Below are 20,815 nucleotides of genomic sequence, written 5' to 3'. Positions count from 1 at the left end.
AACATAAACAGTATTGATAATATAGTTTCTTTACGAACAAGATACAATACTGGGAGATATATTTCATTACTAGTCATATTTGGGATTTCATCTTCATAATATCGTCTTCGGAATCAATTCTTACTAGTGGTGAACCTTCTTCCTTACGAAGGTATACTTTTCCAAATGAGGTCCAACAAAACTTGTACTTCTCCTGGGTCGCATACTCTCGTGCCAAGTAGAAAAGGCGCCTATTTTTAGATGTCAGGTTTTCGGAAAAATATATTGGTAGCTTAGGGCCAGCGATCCTCAAGTGTTCCGTATTTAATTTGTTATTTTTGTTCTGTTGATTATATTTCTTTATGGAATTTAGTATATTTTCTTTCATTAAAACGCTATTGAACTCGGCAATAATTGCTGGTTTCGTTGTGTTATTTTTATTAATGCGAAAAATATCCTTTAAGTCCGAACATTTAAAAGACGTGTTGACTGTTTTGCAAACATCTTCCAAATAGTTCTTTAAATCTTGTTTATTTTCGCCATTTTTTGTTGGTATATTTCGTATTTCAATGGAGGCGGCGCGTTGTTGTTGCTCAATCTTATCTAATTTTTCCTCTAACGAACGTATATATTTTTTCTCCTCTTTCCGTGAATTTTCAATATGTGTTATTTTAGATATTATTTCGTCATATTTTTGCGCAGTGAAATCAACTGATTCTTGCAGCTTAATATTTTGTTCTTTAATTTCACTTACTGTAGATTTCAATTCAATTAACATTTTTGTGATATATTTTTTAAATTCATCAAAATCGGATTGGTCGGTTTGACATTCCCTCTTTCTTTTATTACGCTGCGTAACACAAGACACTGTTGTTTCGGAGTTTGAGGGTACATACAGATTCGGGTCCGATTGACTGTACGATTGCTGTGCGGGAACATCCAAGTTTGTTGTTGTTGACGTTTTCGGTGGAGTCCTCTTAAGCGGCATTTTAGTGGTAGTAATTGTATATTAAGTAGTTTGTGCTTTATTTAGAGCGTGTACTCACAGTTATCCAAAGTGTAAATGTGGATAGTGTATATAGTTGACTTAATCTTCGCCACTTGTGACACGGTCGGTTGACGTTTACCAGTAGTTCAGCACGTAAGTAAACTTATTGAAAATTGCACTATTCGCACTTTTATAATCTATTCTCCATATCTAGACACAATTAGTTTATTTTTCTTAATTCAAATAGTTTACTGGAATTAAAATTAAACTTTTTTAACTATTTATTTTAAAAGATATTATTTGAACACGTCTACTCTGTTTGACGGCTGCGCGGGGGGGGCGAACTAATTAAATCTTACTAATATTATAAATGCGAATGTTTGGATGGATAGATGAATGGATGTTTGTTTGAAGGTATCTCCGGAAAGGCTCAATGGATCTTGATGTAGATCACAGTCTGGAAGAACACATAGGGTCCTTACTACGTGTTTTTTTTTTTAATTCCGCGAGGACAGAGTCGCGGGCGACAGCTGGTAGATAAATAAGTTTAAAAAATATTTATTATTCAAATACAGTTTACAAATACTCGAAGCTCTGATTTCTAAGGTGCTTTCTGTTAAGCTGAGGGAAAATGAATAAATCTTACTAATATTATTTTATATTTATTATTTGTACATATATGTTTGCTTGTGTATTTGTCAGTAGTTACACAGTTATGTAGATGCTTTGTTTCTTGCTTTTCACAATGGTTGAAGATAAGATTTGAATACTGTCCCATCGGATATTAAATCCCATAATATATGTCATACTCATACAGCTGTCGTCCGCGCGTAATTAAAAAAACTTAATAAATAGCCTGTGTTCTTCCAGACTAAGTTCTATATCTGTGTCAAATATATTCAAGATTAGTTGAACCGTTCCGGAGATACCTTCCAAAAATTTTTTTACAGCTAATATTTATTTAAATTAAAAAGAAAGAGAAATTATTGATTAATGTTAACCAATATACGAGTACAAAAAAATCTCTGTACTTGGTACAGAATTTGGTAATCTTATCTACAATACGATTTAGTATATATTCCATCTTCAAAATATGAAATATCAGGAGATAAATTTAATAAAAATGTAAACAGATTACAAAAATTTAAAGCGTTTAAGAATTCTCGTTGCGTTCTAACATCTTGTAAGTGGGTTGTGATAAATAAATTCATTCAAGTCTTTTTTTTTCTCATTTACATTTTAGCAATATTTTATTTAAGTAATAGAATTAATCTAAAATATTGTGACGTGTTTTGATTAAAATCTGTATCGATTAAGACTAATTAATTAAATGTCAAGATTTCCTGAAGAGATAATCAGTATGTGATATGACTTAACGATTTGGCATTAGCTACAAACAGTTGTTTTCAAATTTCGATGGAATGAATGCCAGGTGTGCAATGAATTATTTATTATCATAAATATAGTTACAGATAATTGACGACTTTACAGGATACGTAGTTTTTGGAACTACAGATGTAAAGAAAAATTTAAAAAAAATATATTTTAAAAAAGTACTTAGACGAAGTTATTGACATTGAAAGAACGTCCACATGTAGTGAATTTGTCAAAATAAGAAACGCATTTTAAAATAGGAATTTCTCATTAAAATAATCTTTACTATTAGGAGAATCAAATTTACGAATTTGTATGTTAATAAAGCTGTTAATGGCTTCCTAAAAAAAATTAATTAATACACGCTACCTGTAAAAGCGAACAAAATTGTTTCATTCATAGCAAAGTCTACAGTTGCAATAATAAAATTTATCTTTATTTCGTTATTCATGTCGGTGCAAAGATTTTCTACTTGAAAGAAAAATGAGTCAGGTAAGTGTTGGCTCCAGTTTGAAACTCAATTTAGTAGTTCCGCAACAACTGAGGAAATTTCAAGAGATTTGTTTTAACTCTTAGTTCCGAACAAAGCAACTAAAAGACTTTTTGTAGCTACAATTTAACGATTTTTTTATAGCTTATTTGAGATGTATAAAGCGTTTGGATGATCGTTCATTAATTTTGCATATTTTAAATTTATTAATTAAAACCAGTATGTACAAAAACATAGCATACTAAGCTAGCAAAATTATGTTTAGAGATGAGATACTTGTATGTTCTTAAGTCATTTAATCATGAATTTATATGTCTTTAATTAATCTTAATTCATTTTTTATTCGCTGGTGAAAATAAAACGAAGTATTTATTTTAAATGGCGACTAATTAAAAGGCAAAATTTTAATCAAGCATTCTGTTGTCATTAACAATATTGATGACAAATAACGTGCCACTTTAAAGCTTTATCAACGTTACGGAAGTTTTAATTACTGCCCTGAATTATCTACAATATTGATGATATTTAATGTCTTACCGAAAATATAACAATATTGTCATGAGGTCGCTACAATCTCTATTGATATTGCAACACTTTTCATCTAAGTCATTTAATCTAACCAACTGACGTCAATTTAAAAATTAAATCCAGTATTTTAATCTTATTCTATGTTAACTAGCTGTTTTTTCCGCGACTGTAATTATTTTTTAGCATCTTACATCACATTATTAGAAAGTTAAAAGTTACAACGAGATTACAAGAAAATACTTTCACAACCCGATCACAAGCGATATGTCAGTCAATGCCATGGCAAATATAGACCGACATAAGCCAAACTAAATAATGTTTTATAATTGGGCTTACGTGTGATTACGCCCTTCACTAGGTTAATTCATATTAGACTAAATAAATAAAAAATTGGGAGTTCTTAAAAAGTAAATATTCCTTTAATTTAAAAAAAACTATTTTCAAACAACTGCGCCCATATTACATATGGTATTATGTGCCTATTTTATTTTCGCCATTTTGGCGCTGACGGTTGCGTGGTGGAAGTTCGAACTAATAGTGATATAATTCCACAAGGATCTTATTTCATTTGGAAAATATGTGAACTAACAATGTCACCTTATCAGCGTTATATTTTGACCAATACGATGATTTCGTCAGTTATCATACTAAAAACAACAAACGTTTACTTTATTCATAATACAATATTACAAGACACATATACACAAACGCAATTTGAGTTTTCAGTTCACGACATGCGATATTAGTAATGTTACTTATTAGGAACAGCTGTGGTATTAAAACGTATTTTGTAACCCTACACTATATAGAAACGGACTAGGCAAAGAGCCGTTGCCGTGACGTAATATGAAAAAAGAGTGCCGGAAACATACCTGCCATAACTTGGATTAAAACATATCGTTAATTCTTTTTTTTTTATAATATGAGCCATAACAATGTGTGTCAATATGAATTACACTACAGTCACAACAGGTTTGACAAGTCCTGTCTCTTCAAAATCAAAGTACTTAACTAATTCCATGTCACTAACACCTTGTTACATAAAACAAGAAACAGTTGGATATAACATGAGTAATTGTTCAGTATTAATTTAATGTTATATTTCCCACGTTAAATAATTGTTATTCCGTTGGTTTTTTTTTTCATAATTTGTATCGTTAAAAACAGGAAAATCTTTAAGGGAATTAAAACAAAAATTACATTCAAAGTAAGATTTTTCGTCGATTGATACTTCTTAGTAAATAATAATACTTACTAGTAAATATATACACTACTAATAAGTAGTCTGCATATAGAAGTTTTGTTGTGTTTGAATCACAAAAATCTTTTATCTAATATATAAAATTCTCGTGTCACAGTTTTCGTTCCCGTACTCCTCCGAAACGGCTTGACCGATTCTCATGAAATTTTGTGAGCATATTCAGTAGGTCTGAGAATCGGCCAACATCTATTTTTCATAACCCCCCCCCATTTAGTTTTTTTTTATCTGCGCGCGGACGGAGTCGCGGGCGACAGCTAGTATAAAATATAGATTACTTTCGTATCGTTAATCATATCGAATATTTTAAGGTAATTATGCCTTTTACATCATTGTCTACAACTGGAAATCTTATCATCAATCGGATCTAGTAAATTTCACTGACTAAATAGTCTGGAAAATTTATAGATAACATGCACTTAATGTATTTATACGGTATTTAATACCGAATTACTGTGCATTTTCATTGTCAAACTACTTGTATAAAAACATGTTTTCATCCCTTATAGGTTCTGACTTCAATATAACTTGTACTTGTACACATTGTAGTGTGTTTTGTCAAAAAGAATAAATAGCATAATAGTCCCTCTTTTATTAAGCGAATGGGTTCAAAACAAAACTTAAATACTGCATCCTTCTATAAAACGGATACATCAAATCAATGTAATTTCGTAGAGTGCTCTGAACAACGATCTATTGGAAATTTAGAAACACGGTAAACTAAAATAGAAAATTAACTTGACCATTTACTGCGATTTAATATTTACTTTTGCGTTAATTGAATTCGTTAACTGAAAAAAAAATGAAACCGTCTATACTTCCATCTACCTTTTTTGCCTTAAAGCAACATAGAAAAAAAAGTAAATTAAGAGTACTGAATTAATTCCTTACTGTTTAATGCATAATAAAATACATAATTTCACATCTCTATAAATGTACACCAACTATATGGATGAAATTTTTATTCGAACTGACGTTAGGGACTTAAAAAAGTGGACTACAAAGACGATGGACATTGAAAAAGCCGAGACTAAAAAATTCAGACTGTGCAATTTGTTCCGCGGACTAACTCGATCAAATACCAACAACATATATATCACCTCGTAGATACTAAAGTAGCCTCTACATGATATTCTTTGAGTCTACTTAGCTATTGTTTTCTTTTATTTTATTTACTTTTTTAATCTTGTAGTATAATTTAAATGATTTGATACTACAACTTATCATAATTGGTCTATAAATATTAAAAACAAGATAAAAAAGGTCCTATGTCCGTCTCCTAGTTCTAAGCTACCTCCCCATCAATTTTCAGCTAAATCGGTTCGACCGATCTTGAGTTATAAATAGTGTAACTAACACGACTTTCTTTTATATATATAGGTCATTAGAACACAAACAACTCTCCGTAAATATAAAGGCAACTTTTAAAATAGTGTCAAGAAAAAATTATATTTAAATTATACGACTAATTACAAGAACTCTTTGAATATACATGTACTGCAGATTTTACAGCGCCTGGTAAAGACATTTCATCGGCATGTAGCGCAATCAGCATTTCGCTCACGACGATTCCAAAGGAATCTCGAATATTAATGATACCAGTGAGATTTAAAAACGAGCCTTTTCGTAGACACTGACAAATACAAAATGTTCGTCTATTTTATAAGGAGCAAATGTAAATTAAATTTCAAGATGAAAATATACGCATATCTTTATTTGCCTCCACTTGTATCTTCTTGGCATTTAGTACAATTGCCAATATTAACACTTTATAATTCTTAAGAATATTATTTTACAATGCACCGGTAGATGGCATTGAAATCGAATTAGAGCACGGTATGACTTCGTTACAGTGATAGAGGATAAAAGCAATTTTCTTTACAAAACGTAATAATTTGCAATAAACATTATCATTTTGAGGCATCATTATTGTACTCTTGAATTACTGATCTGAATAAATGCAGTAAATTATAAATTACTATCATACTATAGATACATGTATTATTTGGATCTTCAGCTGCTTAGAAGAGTAGAGGTCGCTTTAGCTCCACTCTCTATATCATCTCTATATCTATTTTAAGTGGCAAATACATCTTCCCTATCGTGAAATAATTTAGGAACAATATTTTATAGCATTTCAGATATGTACAACAAACACATTGATCCGTTTTGCTTAAGTCGTTCTAACCGAAAAGGGATAAAAGGGGATACGTGCACATCTGGTTGAAGTGTTCGTAACCGTCGTTATGTGAAATTGGTCAGAATGGCATAATTACTTTGTAAACAACCTTGTACCCTTTTACTGTACGGATTTTAAATAAAGTATCGTAGCAAAGTTAACATAAGTAAAGAAATAATTTTTTCTTTTCGGTGACTAATGTAACGAGTATGATTATTTGCATATTCTAGATGACTTTATTTGTTATTCAGTATTTTATTGCGTGCATGACTAATAGCCATAGGTTTTTTTTTAAATATATTACTTCTTATCAGAGTAAACATCTATGTGCATAACATGTCTCTGGTACTAAAAGCTTGGGCACTTTATTATGGGTCTCTCGGAACAAAGTAACGGCTATGTCTTTACTTTCCACATTAAACATTGTGAACTACAATTAAACAGATATTATTGCGTAAGTACGTGTCTAACGACTTTCCTTTGTCTCCTTCAATTGCTTCGATGTAACAGAACTGCCCCAAATAACTATAAAAGTGTCGATTGTCTTACATCTATTGTTCTAATGTTTCTGTAGGTTTATTTCATATTAAGTACTCTTGTAAGCAAGGCTATTTTTTGTTGATATTTCTTTTTTGTTGCAAAGTCTTAGATTTATACTGTACTTCAATAGGATGCATCATCTTGCTTGTAGCTTCTAAATGAATGTATACGATGATCTTAAAAATAGATATTTTATAAAAATATCTTGGATATCCTTTGACGAGTTAAATTCATTTGGTTTCGTTGATGAAACAAAGGGCAAACGGTCAGTGCTGTTGACAATCTAATATTCAGTTGCCGCCGGATGTTGAACGAAATTGAGAAACTGCTGGCGCAGTGTAACTATCATACGGAATTTACAATAGTTTGTTACGCAACTGGCGAGGCTAAAGAATATGCTCTTTTACCATTCAATACTTACATTTGGAGAAGAATAAATTTAAATTGGAATTGTAGATACAGCAAAGCTCATGAATATGTTTTTTCTATACTTATATATTCTTGAAAGTTTAATTAATTATTTGAAAACAAATCGACGTTAATTTCTGCAGGATAACAATAACGACGGCTATAAACAGTTTTTTTTACATTAAGCAGATACTCGTATTAAACTTTCAAGTGAAACAAATTTTCGATAATTTTTTAAATGTTACATTATTACAGAATAATAAATCAAAACTGTCTAAAATAATGCAAGACATCTAAATCAAAATAACATCATCTCGCTGTCCTTATCGCACTTTATGTGGGGCCGGCGCTTCTTGTTTTTGTCCGTCAGATTGATCTATCCTCCTTAATCCACCTTCCACACAATCCATCCATCTATTCCTGGACCTACCCTACCGGTGTACCGCTCTAAAACAAAAATATTAAATTTACAATCAAAAATATTTGATACTAATATAAACTATTGTGTAAATGTTCTTATCGGACAGTTGGACATTATCGTAATATTTTATTACAATGTATGGCGATTCATTTCTCATAAACGTTATGAGGAATCTCTAAACCATTGGTTATTGGTCTTATCACTTTATATTAAGCAATCTAAAAATTTATTACATAAAGCTTTTCCTACAATCTTTGTCCAAATTGACATATTTCCGATCTTTTCAAGCATAATAATAGGGAATTGAATGGGCTATCTTTTTTCCTATTGCTCTTTACGTAGTATATAATATTATAGTAATTGAGATGAGATAAAGAAATAACATAGACGATGTTTTTGATCTTGGGGATGACAGTGAATCTTACTACAATTATAAATGCGAATGTTTCGATGGATGGATGGATAGATGGATGTTTGTTTGAAGGTATCACCGTAATGACTCAACGGATGTAGAACATAGTCTGGAAGAACACATAGGCTATTTATAATGTTTTTTTTTTCTTAATATCGCGCGGACCGAGTCGCGGGCGACAGCTAGTTTGTTTATAAAAACGATATAAAATTCGACGAAAAACAACAATTTAAAATAATACAAATTACAATTTAGTAAAGTAAATTACTGTAATTCTACGAGATGAAATAAATTTATCTCTGCATGTGAAGATGTGGAACATAGTCATAAAATTTTATTACGAAGTAGCTTTCCTTGCTGATAAACGATAAGGAAAATTACGCCTAAAAGGGAAGTAACTGTATTTTCTGTGCCGACGATAAACCTGATTATTTTCTCATTTATTTGATACATAAATAGTTTAATGTCTTGATTTTTAAATTTAGTTCTTTTGTATCTATTAATAATTCAACCTTATTCATTCTTCACTCAATATGTTTGCCATCCTGTCATTTTTTATACAATTCTCACATTAATTTTTTACTTTTTACTTCGGTAAAAATCACTTATTAGATTACTGTCAATAGCTATGGTTTGATTGTTTACTTAATATATATATCTATTGATATTACGACTCGTACAGTTTTTAAAAGTGAAATAGGGATATTAAAGAATAGTAATATAAGAATTTTAAACACATTTATTTATTTAAAAATCCATTGTTACCAGTTAAACAAATAAGTAAATTTACTTTTTAGAAAATTAAACATATCCTAACAAAGCTTAGGTTAAAATTTTTAATATTACGAAAATAATATAAAGTTTACAGTGTCTCGATTCCTGAGACACTTGTTTGATATTATCATCCCTATCTTTCTCTTGAAAAAAATAGAGACAACAATATATGACAAACAAGTGTCATGACAGTTTCACGGTTATAGACCGACTAAGTTATCTGAACCGGTGAGGATAAGTTAAACTAAATTATGACAGCATACTAACGCCACTCTGTCAATGTCAAAAAAGTGACACAAGATCTCTGTTGTCTTGTCATTTTTCCTTTTGGAACGAAGTTCCTTATCGAGCGTTGTGAAAGGGGGCTAGACGGAAAAAATTCTTACGAAAAGTTGTCACGACACTTTATGCTATTGTATGTTAACGACGAATGAGCGCTACTTCACCATGGCAACGACGTGACAATATATAACGAAAATTCATAGAAATAAAATGTACTTCTTGTGAAGACTTAAGTTTTTTATTCATAGAATAAACATTGGTTCCTTCACTAATTAATCGAAAGGAACTTCGTTCCATCCAGGTGTCACTTGACACCTCTCAAGTTTTTTTATACTATTTTCTATGTCTAAGTACTCGTAGATTTCACATATATTCTGACAGAACTAGCCACGACAGCAGCGCCTCTCTCACCGGCCCAGATAAGCTTCTAGTACTATACATTCTATACGCGACTTACGTAATGAACGTTTGTGACTTTACATTTTTAATAGAGCTCAGACCATCCATGAAATCAATCAGCCCAATGGAAAAAGAGGATTTTTCCCATTGGAATGATTGATTTTTTTAAATGAAGTTTAGTATTTATTGGTCTTACATAAAATTGCGCTTAGATATTGCCGCGAGTTGAGTTGTTTAATGGCTAAGGAACGCCCTTAGTGTAGCAACAACTTTAGAGATCTAATATGAAAATCTAACGAGCTGTTTAAATAACTATTAAATGATAGTAAGTCTTATTACCTAATTGTTCCTCAAAACGAGTAATATCGCTAAATGTATTTACAAATTTTAGTACATTTCCATTTAGTGTTAATGAAATCATTACACATTAAAATAAGTTGTCCTTTGTTACAAAATTTTAATCATCCTTAAAAATTATCTTTTTTTAAATTTAGTTTTCTGGAAAAAAGAAATTGGATTTACATTTCTTAATTTATGTTTAAAATTAAATTTGTAACTTTTGTTGTATCAATTTGAAACACCAATTTATTGAGATTTTATATCATAAAAATTTCACAGACAGAAAAAATCTTATTGATAAAAATTTAAGTCTAATTTTATATACACATATGCAAAGGATATTTTATTTTATTAGTATAAAAATTGTAACTAAAGATTTTTCGTCGTACAAGCTTTTTATGTTACAACTATGAAGATTTTTTTTACAATTACATTGTATCTTATATCTAACAGTTAAGAAAACAATTGAATCCTACTAAAATTATGTTATGATAAAAAAAATCTAGTTCTATAACATATTAACTTTAATAAAAATCAACCGAGAAGTAAAGGTATAAAGTATCAATTTGTTTGTAAACATAAAATTCATCTTTCATTTTAATACTACGCTTAACAATCTAAACATGTATCACATACTGGGCTCTGAGCGAACTTTTTAAGGTTTAAAACACATAAAAATTAAATAAATATGCTCCTCCTTAGTGCTTTTTTGAATTTCGAAAACATTAAGAAAGAAAAGGCATGAACGTGAAATATATGAAAAACAACCAATCTCATTTGTTCGCCATTTAAAAAAATATCGCTTGATGTGATTGTTTGAAATACAGCCAGTTAAATTAGTCAATATTTCTAAATACACCATAAATTAATATTACAATATCTATATTCCTTGTTCGTTCATACAACAAAAGCAATAGAAAAGTTAAATCCTAATCTCATTTGAACTCATTAAAATAGAAAATTTTGTTTATTTTTTTTTTAGTAAACATTAAATGGCAACACAAAAGCCTTACATTCTATTCATAACCATAATTACAAATTATATTTAAGAAAAATATCGAGTACTAAAAAATGGTTAGACAACTATTACTAGAATTACGATAAGTGTAAACAAGACGTGTAATGCTGGTAGGAGCAAGTCAGCCGACTGTGCGGACGCGGCGAGCGCGCTGGCCGCAGCCTCTACGCATTGTCGGTACGCGACGTGCTCCAAACATGTGATCGCACAAAAATGTTGATGCGCACACGCACCGTCACAGTTATCAGCACTTTCATGTTTCACATGGTACGCCCGTAGGTACCTGGATAGAACAGAACTATTATCTTCCATTAAAATTGAATATTCATTGAAACAGAACTATTATTTATCATTAAAAATTTCTTCATAAAATTACATTTTGCTAGTTAAACTTTGGTTCCATTTAAGATATTTTTTTTTTTTGCAAAAAATAATATTAAGGAGCGACGTTTCAAGAGTATAAAGTTCAAGTCAATCTTTCCTATACCATTTGTATTTAAAGTAAAGAAGTAGGAATATAGTGAAGGACGACTTACTTATTAAACATAACGGTTTCGTGTGGCGCGCCTATACGAAGTTTATCGGCGAGGTTATGCAATGAGTCCGCAGACACGTCGCGCAGTCCGTAATACTGGGTCAAGTTGTACTCCGCCGTCCACTCAGCGCCCGAGCCCGCTCGGTTAGCCGCCGCTAAATCCAAGTAATACTGCGTGTAGTCTAGGACCTGTTGACAGTTTTTTGTTCTTAAAGTGCTTACTGTTTCCTTATTATGTCGACGAAGATGTAACAGATGAAATGTTTATCGCGCTATCAAAGCTTTTATATAATAATGCAGTCTCAGTTTATATGTATATAGTGATTAAAAGATATTCTTTTATGTGTTTTGGTAATGCGAACATATGGAATTGACATTGACGGATTATTTTATTGCTTACCTTACCGGTGTCAGAATCAAATTTGTAAAGTCTGAGTCCCGGATTCGACGAACCTGTTGGGTCGTGATGTGGACTTACAGATGGCGCTAGTAACGCCCATGACACTGGTTGATCTAGAAAAATAAAATCTATTAGTTTCTCATAGTAAGCAAAAGTTAGTACTTTTTTGCCCATTTTGAAACTAAAGTTTTACGTATGTGTGTATGTGCAAGAAGCATTAAAAAAAAGAGTCCAAATATATTTTTAAATATCTAGTACTTTTAATGTAAGAACTTATTTTTTATAAGTCCACGAACCCTCCCCGGGTTCTAAAAAGGCACTACCAGAAGTTAATCTTAACCATTTTAGTAAGTAGATTTAAACCTTTATCATAGATAACACGGAACGTGTCCGCGTGTAAATGTCCAAAGAATTGTCCCGCAATTATTTTAGCGTGACGCCGTATCGTACGCAAGTACTTTGCGTTCGCGTCCACTGATAAAGAATTATACGCTGGACGTAGGTCCGTTCCTGGTGCTGCGTGACCAACTATGTATACCTGAAAGGAAATTTGTCTTTGTAGCATTAAAAATGTTCAGGAAATTATTTAATCAGGTACACGAATAGTATAAACAACCAATGCTACGTTATTGCCAGAAAGTTGGCATTTGTTCTACTTTATATAATTTTTGTGAAACAATTTCAAAGGCGATTAGATTAACGAGTTTTAGCTAGTAATTTATTAGCGCCGTAGTGACCGGACATCCTTCGTGTTGTTCCGGTAACGTAGTTATGATACTTAAGATACCACATACAACGACGCCATTTTGTGTTAATAAAGTATGTTTTTTTAACTATGAATCAACTCTTAAACTAATGTTGAATCTAATTAATCCGATTGTTTGCTTCAAGAAGGTAATTTTTATTAAAACATAATCCTCAATTATTTATTTTAACTTTATCAGTAAACTTTCCAAGTTATTGATGAGTTTATTTTTTAGGTTACAAACTTTATTTAATTTATTTTACGAAGATATAAGATGTTAAGTTTAATTATAAAATTTAATAAAACCACAAATAAAATCATCTGTGTTCGTTACAAATAGTTTTATTTGCATACAATATTCAGAGTGCTGCATTTTATCAAGCTAGTCGCGACTGAATTGTTTTGACTGTCTGTGTGTTTGCTAACTCTGAATATATATTTATGTCGCTCCATTCTCTTACTATGTAGACACATAGCTCCCGAGAGATTTTTGATAAAAACTTGTCAAGAGAGCGCATATATAAAAGTTTTCTCGTATTCATATTTACAATTTACTTTGGAATATATTTTACTGTCACTGGTTTTTTTTTTGTGAAAATATGAATTTTATTCATATATGTGAAGGTAAGTTTTATAACAGAGTACGAATATTTATATATCAACGACGAAATTAAAATAAAGTCAACATAAAAATTTAAATCTTTTTCTAAAATCACAAAACGATAATATTGGCTGTAATTTTTGCACACAGAAATCACCTCTTTAAGCTTTTACTTTTCTTTATATGCGGTTTTTGATATAGTCTACTTTCCTACAAAAAGGATGGCAAACAAAAAATTTGTGTGAAGAAGAACCACAGCTGATTCATTCACTCGTAATCCGCAATAAAATTTATAGAAGGAAAAATATGCTTACCATTTCTTTATTCGATTGAGCTTTATCTAAAACAGCGTCCAACCATTCCCACTGAGCCTTTGCGGGTGCACTGTTCACTTCGCGGATTCCAAATAAATTTGTATTCAGAGCCACAATTCTAAGTTTACTATGCGACTGTTCTATTGTATAATAACCACCTAAAATTTAATATTAAACATAATTTAGCATTACAATAAGATAAATAAGTTACGAGTTAAACAAACATTGAAATAAAATTATTTACATTAATATTGTGTAAACTTTATTTAAAACTGAGATTTAGTTGTGAGTTTATTTTAAATTACTATTTGAATATTTATTTTTACCTAATAAAATATTTACCTTTGTTAGTTTTAAGTCTTTAGAGATAGTAATTAGTTGACTTTCATTATAAACAATTTATAAGTAGGAGGTTTCAATAAGTATTATAGAGTATTAGAAACTGATACTAAGTTATACCAAAGCCTGGTTTACTTTCTAAAGACTTCCAAAGGCAAAGCCGTAACTTACCTTTGAATTAGTATCTTATAGTCTTATTAAGTTTTTTTTTTAATTCCACGAGGACGGAATCGCGGGCAACAGCTAGTAATGTTTATAAAGGTTGACTTTTTATCACTTACCAATTTTAAAAGTTTGTAACGCCTCCAAAGGTAACCAATGCATCCATAAATTAGTAAGAGTCTCAGATGGCGATGGATCCAAGTGTCCGAGGACTGGGAACACGAAGTGAGAGCTAAACGTCCTGCCGAGCAACTCCGTCATGTTTCTGATCGCCCGGTACCTCTCCTCTTCATTGCCGGTGTATCTAGCTGCTATTATATCCCTAAAATAGATTACGCCAGATTAGATTATATTAGATTAGATCAGAACATTATTGAGCAAGAATTATATTTTTATTTTGGTATAGGATAGGCACAAGGCAAGATAATAAGATAGCAACAACTTAAAAGTACCTTATGCGACGTTTTTATATTGATAGGAGAGCGCCAATGAACTTTTGTTCTTCTATTTCTTTTACTTATTCTCACCGTATTAGATTTAGATTTTTGTTTTATAGTGAGTCAAACAAGATGCATTATAACTCATAGAGCACTTTTAACAGCATTTATAAATGACCTCTACATCTTATTTTAATAATGTAATATTCAAAATTGTACAAGAAAAAAATCATCCTACTGTATAATTCGAGGCGGGAACGTTTCACAAAGGCGTTATTGAGGACGTTTGACATTTTCGAGTGAAAGCGTTTGACACATACGAGACGAGGGTACAAGACAGCCTCGAAACTTTGCCTCGGAAATTGTTACATTCTTACAAATTCTCAGGTTTCATGTTATGTATTGCCATGATAAAATAAAAAGGTTAAGGAAAAATGTAAACGGTGTTGTAACGAAAAGCATTATAGTATTTTTATTTTCAGTTCTATTATCAAACTGTTAAAAATGTTATTTTTTATGAAATTAAGTAAAAGATTGGCTAAGGATTGCTTTGTATTTCGATCCGCCATTCCTTAATAACGAATTCGATATATCACAAATATCTTTCGTAGTATTCTAACAGATTATCTAAAGTACATACGTACCCAGTCCAGAGTACGAACTCAACGTTCTCTGAGTGTCGTGTCCTCATGTACTTTGCGGCGGATTCTATGAGTTCTAATGAACTGTCGCACGAGTAGTCGCCGTAACGACCAAGAGCGCGGTGGTGCCCCGAACTGCCGCGTTCGTCTGCACGCCGGCAATCTGTACGATGTGTGGCTGATACTTTTAGTTAACATTAAGATGCAATTACATTAGTAATTACTATACCTATAACAATCTTAAGAGGAATACGAGTACTAAATTAGATTTCAAAATTAGCTAAGGCAACAGTTTCAATGCTACAATAATTGTCATGTGTTAAAATTAGGCTAAATTGGGTGGAATTGAACGTGTTAAGACTACGATATGGAATGGTCCTACAAAAAAACATATGATATGAGAACTTGTCAGTAGAAACGCTAGAATAATATTTTGATATTTTTTTAAATGGTACATCTTGAATATACTTCCAGTTTAATATTTCTAATACACTTCACTAAGCTTGTGGCTGACTTTTGTGTCACTCTGTATAGTCAACCAGACCAGTAAGGCAGTAAGTTGAATAATTAATTTAATGTAATTTTCTTGTTTACTTACATCTTCGTGTATCTCCTTGTGGTGTGTACAGGGGATCGTAATGAAAATCTGTTATATGCCAAAAATAACCTGAAACAAAAACCATATATTAAGAAAAATTACTATAGTATAGTATAATATAGTAATAAAATATTTTTTTTCGTATTGAACTACTTTTCTAATATTTAATTTTTAAATCATTCTGGTCTGTAATATTGAGCAAAAAAAATCATAATGGTCTGTAAAATCAGTCATATTTCATGCACGTGTTGTATTTGCATTGCTGATATGGAAAAATCAATTTTAATAATTTTACTCTGTCTGTCTGTTTGTATGTCTGTTCGCAAGGCTTCGTTCCGGGTAATGTCGGGAATGACTGGATTGATTTTGACGGTACTTTGACTGGAAGGTAGCCGATGAACGCGGGCATATAATAGGCTACTAATTTTTATAATTAACTAGCTGTCGCCCGCGAATCCGTCCGCGCGCAGTTAAAAAATGGGGGGGGGGTTATGAAAAATAGATGTTGGCCGATTCTCAGACCTAATGAATATGCTTACAAAATTTCATGAGAATCGGTCAAGCCGTTTCGGAGGAGTACGGGAACGAAAACTGTGACACGAGAATTTTATATATTATATTAGATTATCCGCTGACAAAGTCGCCTATGACCAATAGTATTGTAATTTAGGATTTTTTGAGAACACCTATTCAATTTTCTTTTCTATTTATTATTCTTTCAGTTGCCGTCATGTTGGTATTTTTAATATAAAGAAGCTTTTCCTTGTTTTAAAAGATTAAATTAGGATGCTAAGGAGCAAACAAGCAGAATCCGGTTGCTTTAAATAAAAAAGTAAATGTAATTTTCTTTAACTCAGATTTAATTCTAGGTTGTCGGTCGGCACAAGTAAAAACATTTAATGCTTTCTAAACACGAAACGACAATTTATTTTCTTTTTATGTTATAGCGAAAAGATGTCAAAACTCATATTCACGTTCTGAATTTCAATGAGAATTCAAAATACTTGGGAAGATTATTATTCAGTACGAATCGGTATGTACATATGTGAAGTGTACTCACAGTTTAAATAAATATTTGAAAGAATATACAACATATGCAAACATACTTAACGATAGTTACTGTGAGTTTCGACTACCGAAAACATTTTCAATAAAAACTCACAAATGTCATGTACCAAAATAATTTTTTCGACAGTGGCTATGCACCGTTAAATATTTATGAACAAAAAAAAAATAGTGACGAAACTATTTCCTGTTATTAAAGCAGGAAAATATTTATTTAGTCACAAAAAGTTGAAGTCAATTGAAAGGAAATATTAACTCTGAGCCAAAAGCTCAACTGAATGTCACGCCCGTCCCATCTCTAATAAAAACAGACTATATTTTCCTGCGGCGAAGAACTGATGAAAAATAAATTCCCAAAAGAAAATACTGTCACACAACACTGTTCCGTACCAAAAGCGTCACTATAATTTGTTAGACTTTATCCGCACGGCCGAACCCGACGCTGGCAAAAAAAATAATGATAAATGAAACACCTAATTTCAACGATGAACAATTGCGTTAAAGTAGATAATATAATCATAAGATTCAACTACTAAAATGCTGCATTGAAAAAACTGAGCTAATACGATGTTTCAGTACATGTGTTCCACTAGTGGAAACGTCCGATACGCGAGGTAGAGCTCAATGTTTAGTTAATTAAGAAACGGCTTAACTCACGTTTGATCGTCCGGTGACGGCACCGACTAGTTTCGGACCCATCGTGGGTCCATCTTCAGGGCGAGTGTTTAATCCGAAGACTTCGCGGTCGCGTCGCGTCTCGCACTGTCGTCGAAGTGCGAAGTCTTCGGATTAAACACTCGCCCTGAAGATGGACCCCCGATGGGTCCGAAACTAGTCGGTGCCGTCACCGGACGATCAAACGTGAGTTAAGCCGTTTCTTAATTAATTAATTATGATGTCTCACGAAAGTTTAAACAACTCAATGTTTAGATTTAGAATTCGCTTAACTGACTGACTGAGGACATAGTATTAGTTAATTTAATTTGACTCGAATGAAGTGATTTGCAATTAATGAAGTTAGTGTGTTACCGTTGATGCATCGCATGTGTGGCATCTCCATAACTTAAATGTAGACTAAGATAAACATTATTAAGTTTAGTGTTAGTTAAAATTTCGGTATACTTAAGATATAAGGAACCCTACACACTTTCCGTAAGAAGATGTGAAACCTTAACTAATTAAGATCGCGCGATAGACGCGATTCGTTTAAACATTTCATATTTCTTATTAAGCTTTGCATATAATTTGATACATGTAAGAATATAAAACCGTATCTGTAATACGTATACACGAATGTTGTGTAATTTTGTTTATCACGGTTGACACGTGACAAGGTAGCTCGCGTATTTCATTACAGACATTGTATTATGAATATTCGGGTAATCTGGCGTCGCACCTACTGGTGCCTGAGACAGGTTATTAATGACGTCAAATGCCACGCTCATCGGTACAAGGTCCTTGTTGAAACATTTAAATTTTACCTTTACAAAATTTTTCGTACTTAGGTAGGTAATCGCACTACGTTCGGGCAAAATATCTAATTGATTCACTGAATGACTAGCTTTTACTTTAGTGAAAAGAATTAACTAAAGAAAAAATATTAAGACTTGAAATTTTGTTAAAATCATGTATTAACACACAAGGTTAAGCTCCTTTGGAGTTGAAAAGACATCTTAGAAAATTTATTCTATAATTTTTGTTAGAAGGTATCTCCAGAGCTCCATGGATTTAGATGAAAATTTGTATCTATGTAGAACAAAGTCTTGAAGAACAAGAGATACTTGTCACCTTTTTTTATAGTACGCAAATGATGTTGCGGGCGAAAGATAGTGGAAAATAAAGGTATGCTAAAAGCTTGATAAAGTAAAAAATGTCTAGGGAAATGTTGAGAAATTAGATAAAATCTGTCCGTCTTAAGCCACAGGCCCCAGCTCGCTCGCGCAGCAAACTTTGTGAACTCGAGCGAGTTGAACTCGACGAATAAATTAGAGGAGCGATTTGTATTGCAAGAGGATAAAGTTGTCTTAATTTATAAGGCAAGCTTTAAGAACGAGGCTTAGTCGAGAATGCAAGAAATAGTAATGTCTTTTCCACGTTTAATTTTAATGCTACTTCTTCAAATTGCCCACTTACTGATATCATCAAATAAAATATTTTGTATATCGAATTAAACCATCCACCATAAAAATATCCACTGTGACTTAGGAAACATGTTCTGAACAGTCAATACTTTCTTCACGCATTATTCGTTACCAATATCTACAGCCTCAAATAAAAAAAACTCGGCCGGTTAATGGAATCGGTAAAGAAAATACATAACAAAGACTTCAAATAACTGAAAAGAAAACAAAAAGGAATCATTAATATGTTCGATTCGATCGGAGTTTGTCAGCAGTTTGTGACGCGCAACACCTAGTCGCGTGCACTACCACGGCGTTGTTCTCACGCACCCACTAACCACATAATAACGCCCTTTGATTGATGAATACATCCCACCCGCGATACCCTGTCTGACAGCCTAACGCTTCCCTGTATTGTTTGATGCGATTTACTCTTAGCTTGAATGACGTTACTATTTGTGCTGACCCAAATACCTTTAGTGGAACGAGGAACTTAATGTACACCTCGCACCGACTACCAGTGTTTGGTTCTAAATCGATTACTTTTTACAAACAACGACGATTTTTACTGTTTTAGGTTTACACAAATGTCGATGGGACATCCTCGATCAAGACCGAATACTCAAAACTAAGAAATTCTTAATTTAAACGTCGGATTATATTAGTCGTATAAATAAAACAAATGACAAGTCGCTGGAAAATCGTTATTTACAGGATCACCTAATTTATTTATTACAGTACCAATAGTTTTTTTTTTTAGTTAAAAGTGGCAAACAAGCAAGCGGTCACTTGTATTCTCTAAAAAAGCAAAGGAACCGTTTCCCATAGACATCTGCATCTCCTGATGCGTTGCCTACCTGTAATAGACAGAAGAGGGGATGCATAGACACGCAATAGAACAGAGGACGTTTGCGGTACTGTGGTAAGGGTATATTTTCCCTTCCTTATAAGAACAGGATGGGAAGGGGAACTATTATAAAATGTTATATGAAATAGATAAGTTACTTATGTGTACTATATTCAAGTTTATAAATAAGTGAGCACTTGGCACAATGCCTATATTGCTACGCTCGAAGATTAACCTGACGTTGTGAAAGTCGGAACATCAATCACCCCTCACCCCTCATCGCCCACCCTTCAACAAAGCAACGGGGTGCCTCGTGATTAGCGACTCTAAATTATCTTTCGCTACCCTAACTTATATATACGCCGCTGGCTCTGCTGACGTGTGTATGCACTGTACATATATGTTCACAAATGTTCGGAATAGAAACATAGACAGTAAGTTAAACAACGAAAGTTTGCTTAATTACGTTAAACTGCGTATGTAATCTAATCTTAAGATGTATACGTGTGCTTAAAATTTTTCTTTCTTTTATTTACTTCGATCTTTGTTATTTGAACAACATTTCTCATTGCATACACTTTTAACACATAGATAAATATAATATAGTAATTTAAATAAATAA

The 20,815-nt window shown here is 32.1% G+C and overlaps 1 protein-coding gene across 1 annotated transcript in view; it reads right to left on the bottom strand.

Annotated features, from left to right (window-relative positions):
• Positions 1-11,446: 11,446 nt before the first annotated feature.
• LOC106720091 (acid sphingomyelinase-like phosphodiesterase 3a) overlaps positions 11,447-20,815 on the bottom strand; it is a 28,342-nt gene continuing 18,973 nt past the window's right edge. The window contains exons 3-10 of the mRNA XM_014514673.2: positions 16,162-16,230; positions 15,567-15,741; positions 14,605-14,807; positions 13,985-14,142; positions 12,688-12,862; positions 12,325-12,437; positions 11,926-12,113; positions 11,447-11,672 (exon numbers count right to left, since the gene is read on the bottom strand). Of these exons, the coding sequence (XP_014370159.2) occupies positions 11,447-11,672; positions 11,926-12,113; positions 12,325-12,437; positions 12,688-12,862; positions 13,985-14,142; positions 14,605-14,807; positions 15,567-15,741; positions 16,162-16,230 (1,307 nt within the window). The remainder of the gene's footprint in view (positions 11,673-11,925; positions 12,114-12,324; positions 12,438-12,687; positions 12,863-13,984; positions 14,143-14,604; positions 14,808-15,566; positions 15,742-16,161; positions 16,231-20,815) is intronic.

Source organism: Papilio machaon, chromosome 8, assembly GCF_912999745.1.
Source record: "Papilio machaon chromosome 8, ilPapMach1.1, whole genome shotgun sequence".
Taxonomy (NCBI): Eukaryota; Metazoa; Arthropoda; class Insecta; order Lepidoptera; family Papilionidae; genus Papilio; species Papilio machaon.
Note: the sequence above shows the minus strand (reverse complement) of the source record. Positions and strands in the feature narration are given on the sequence as shown.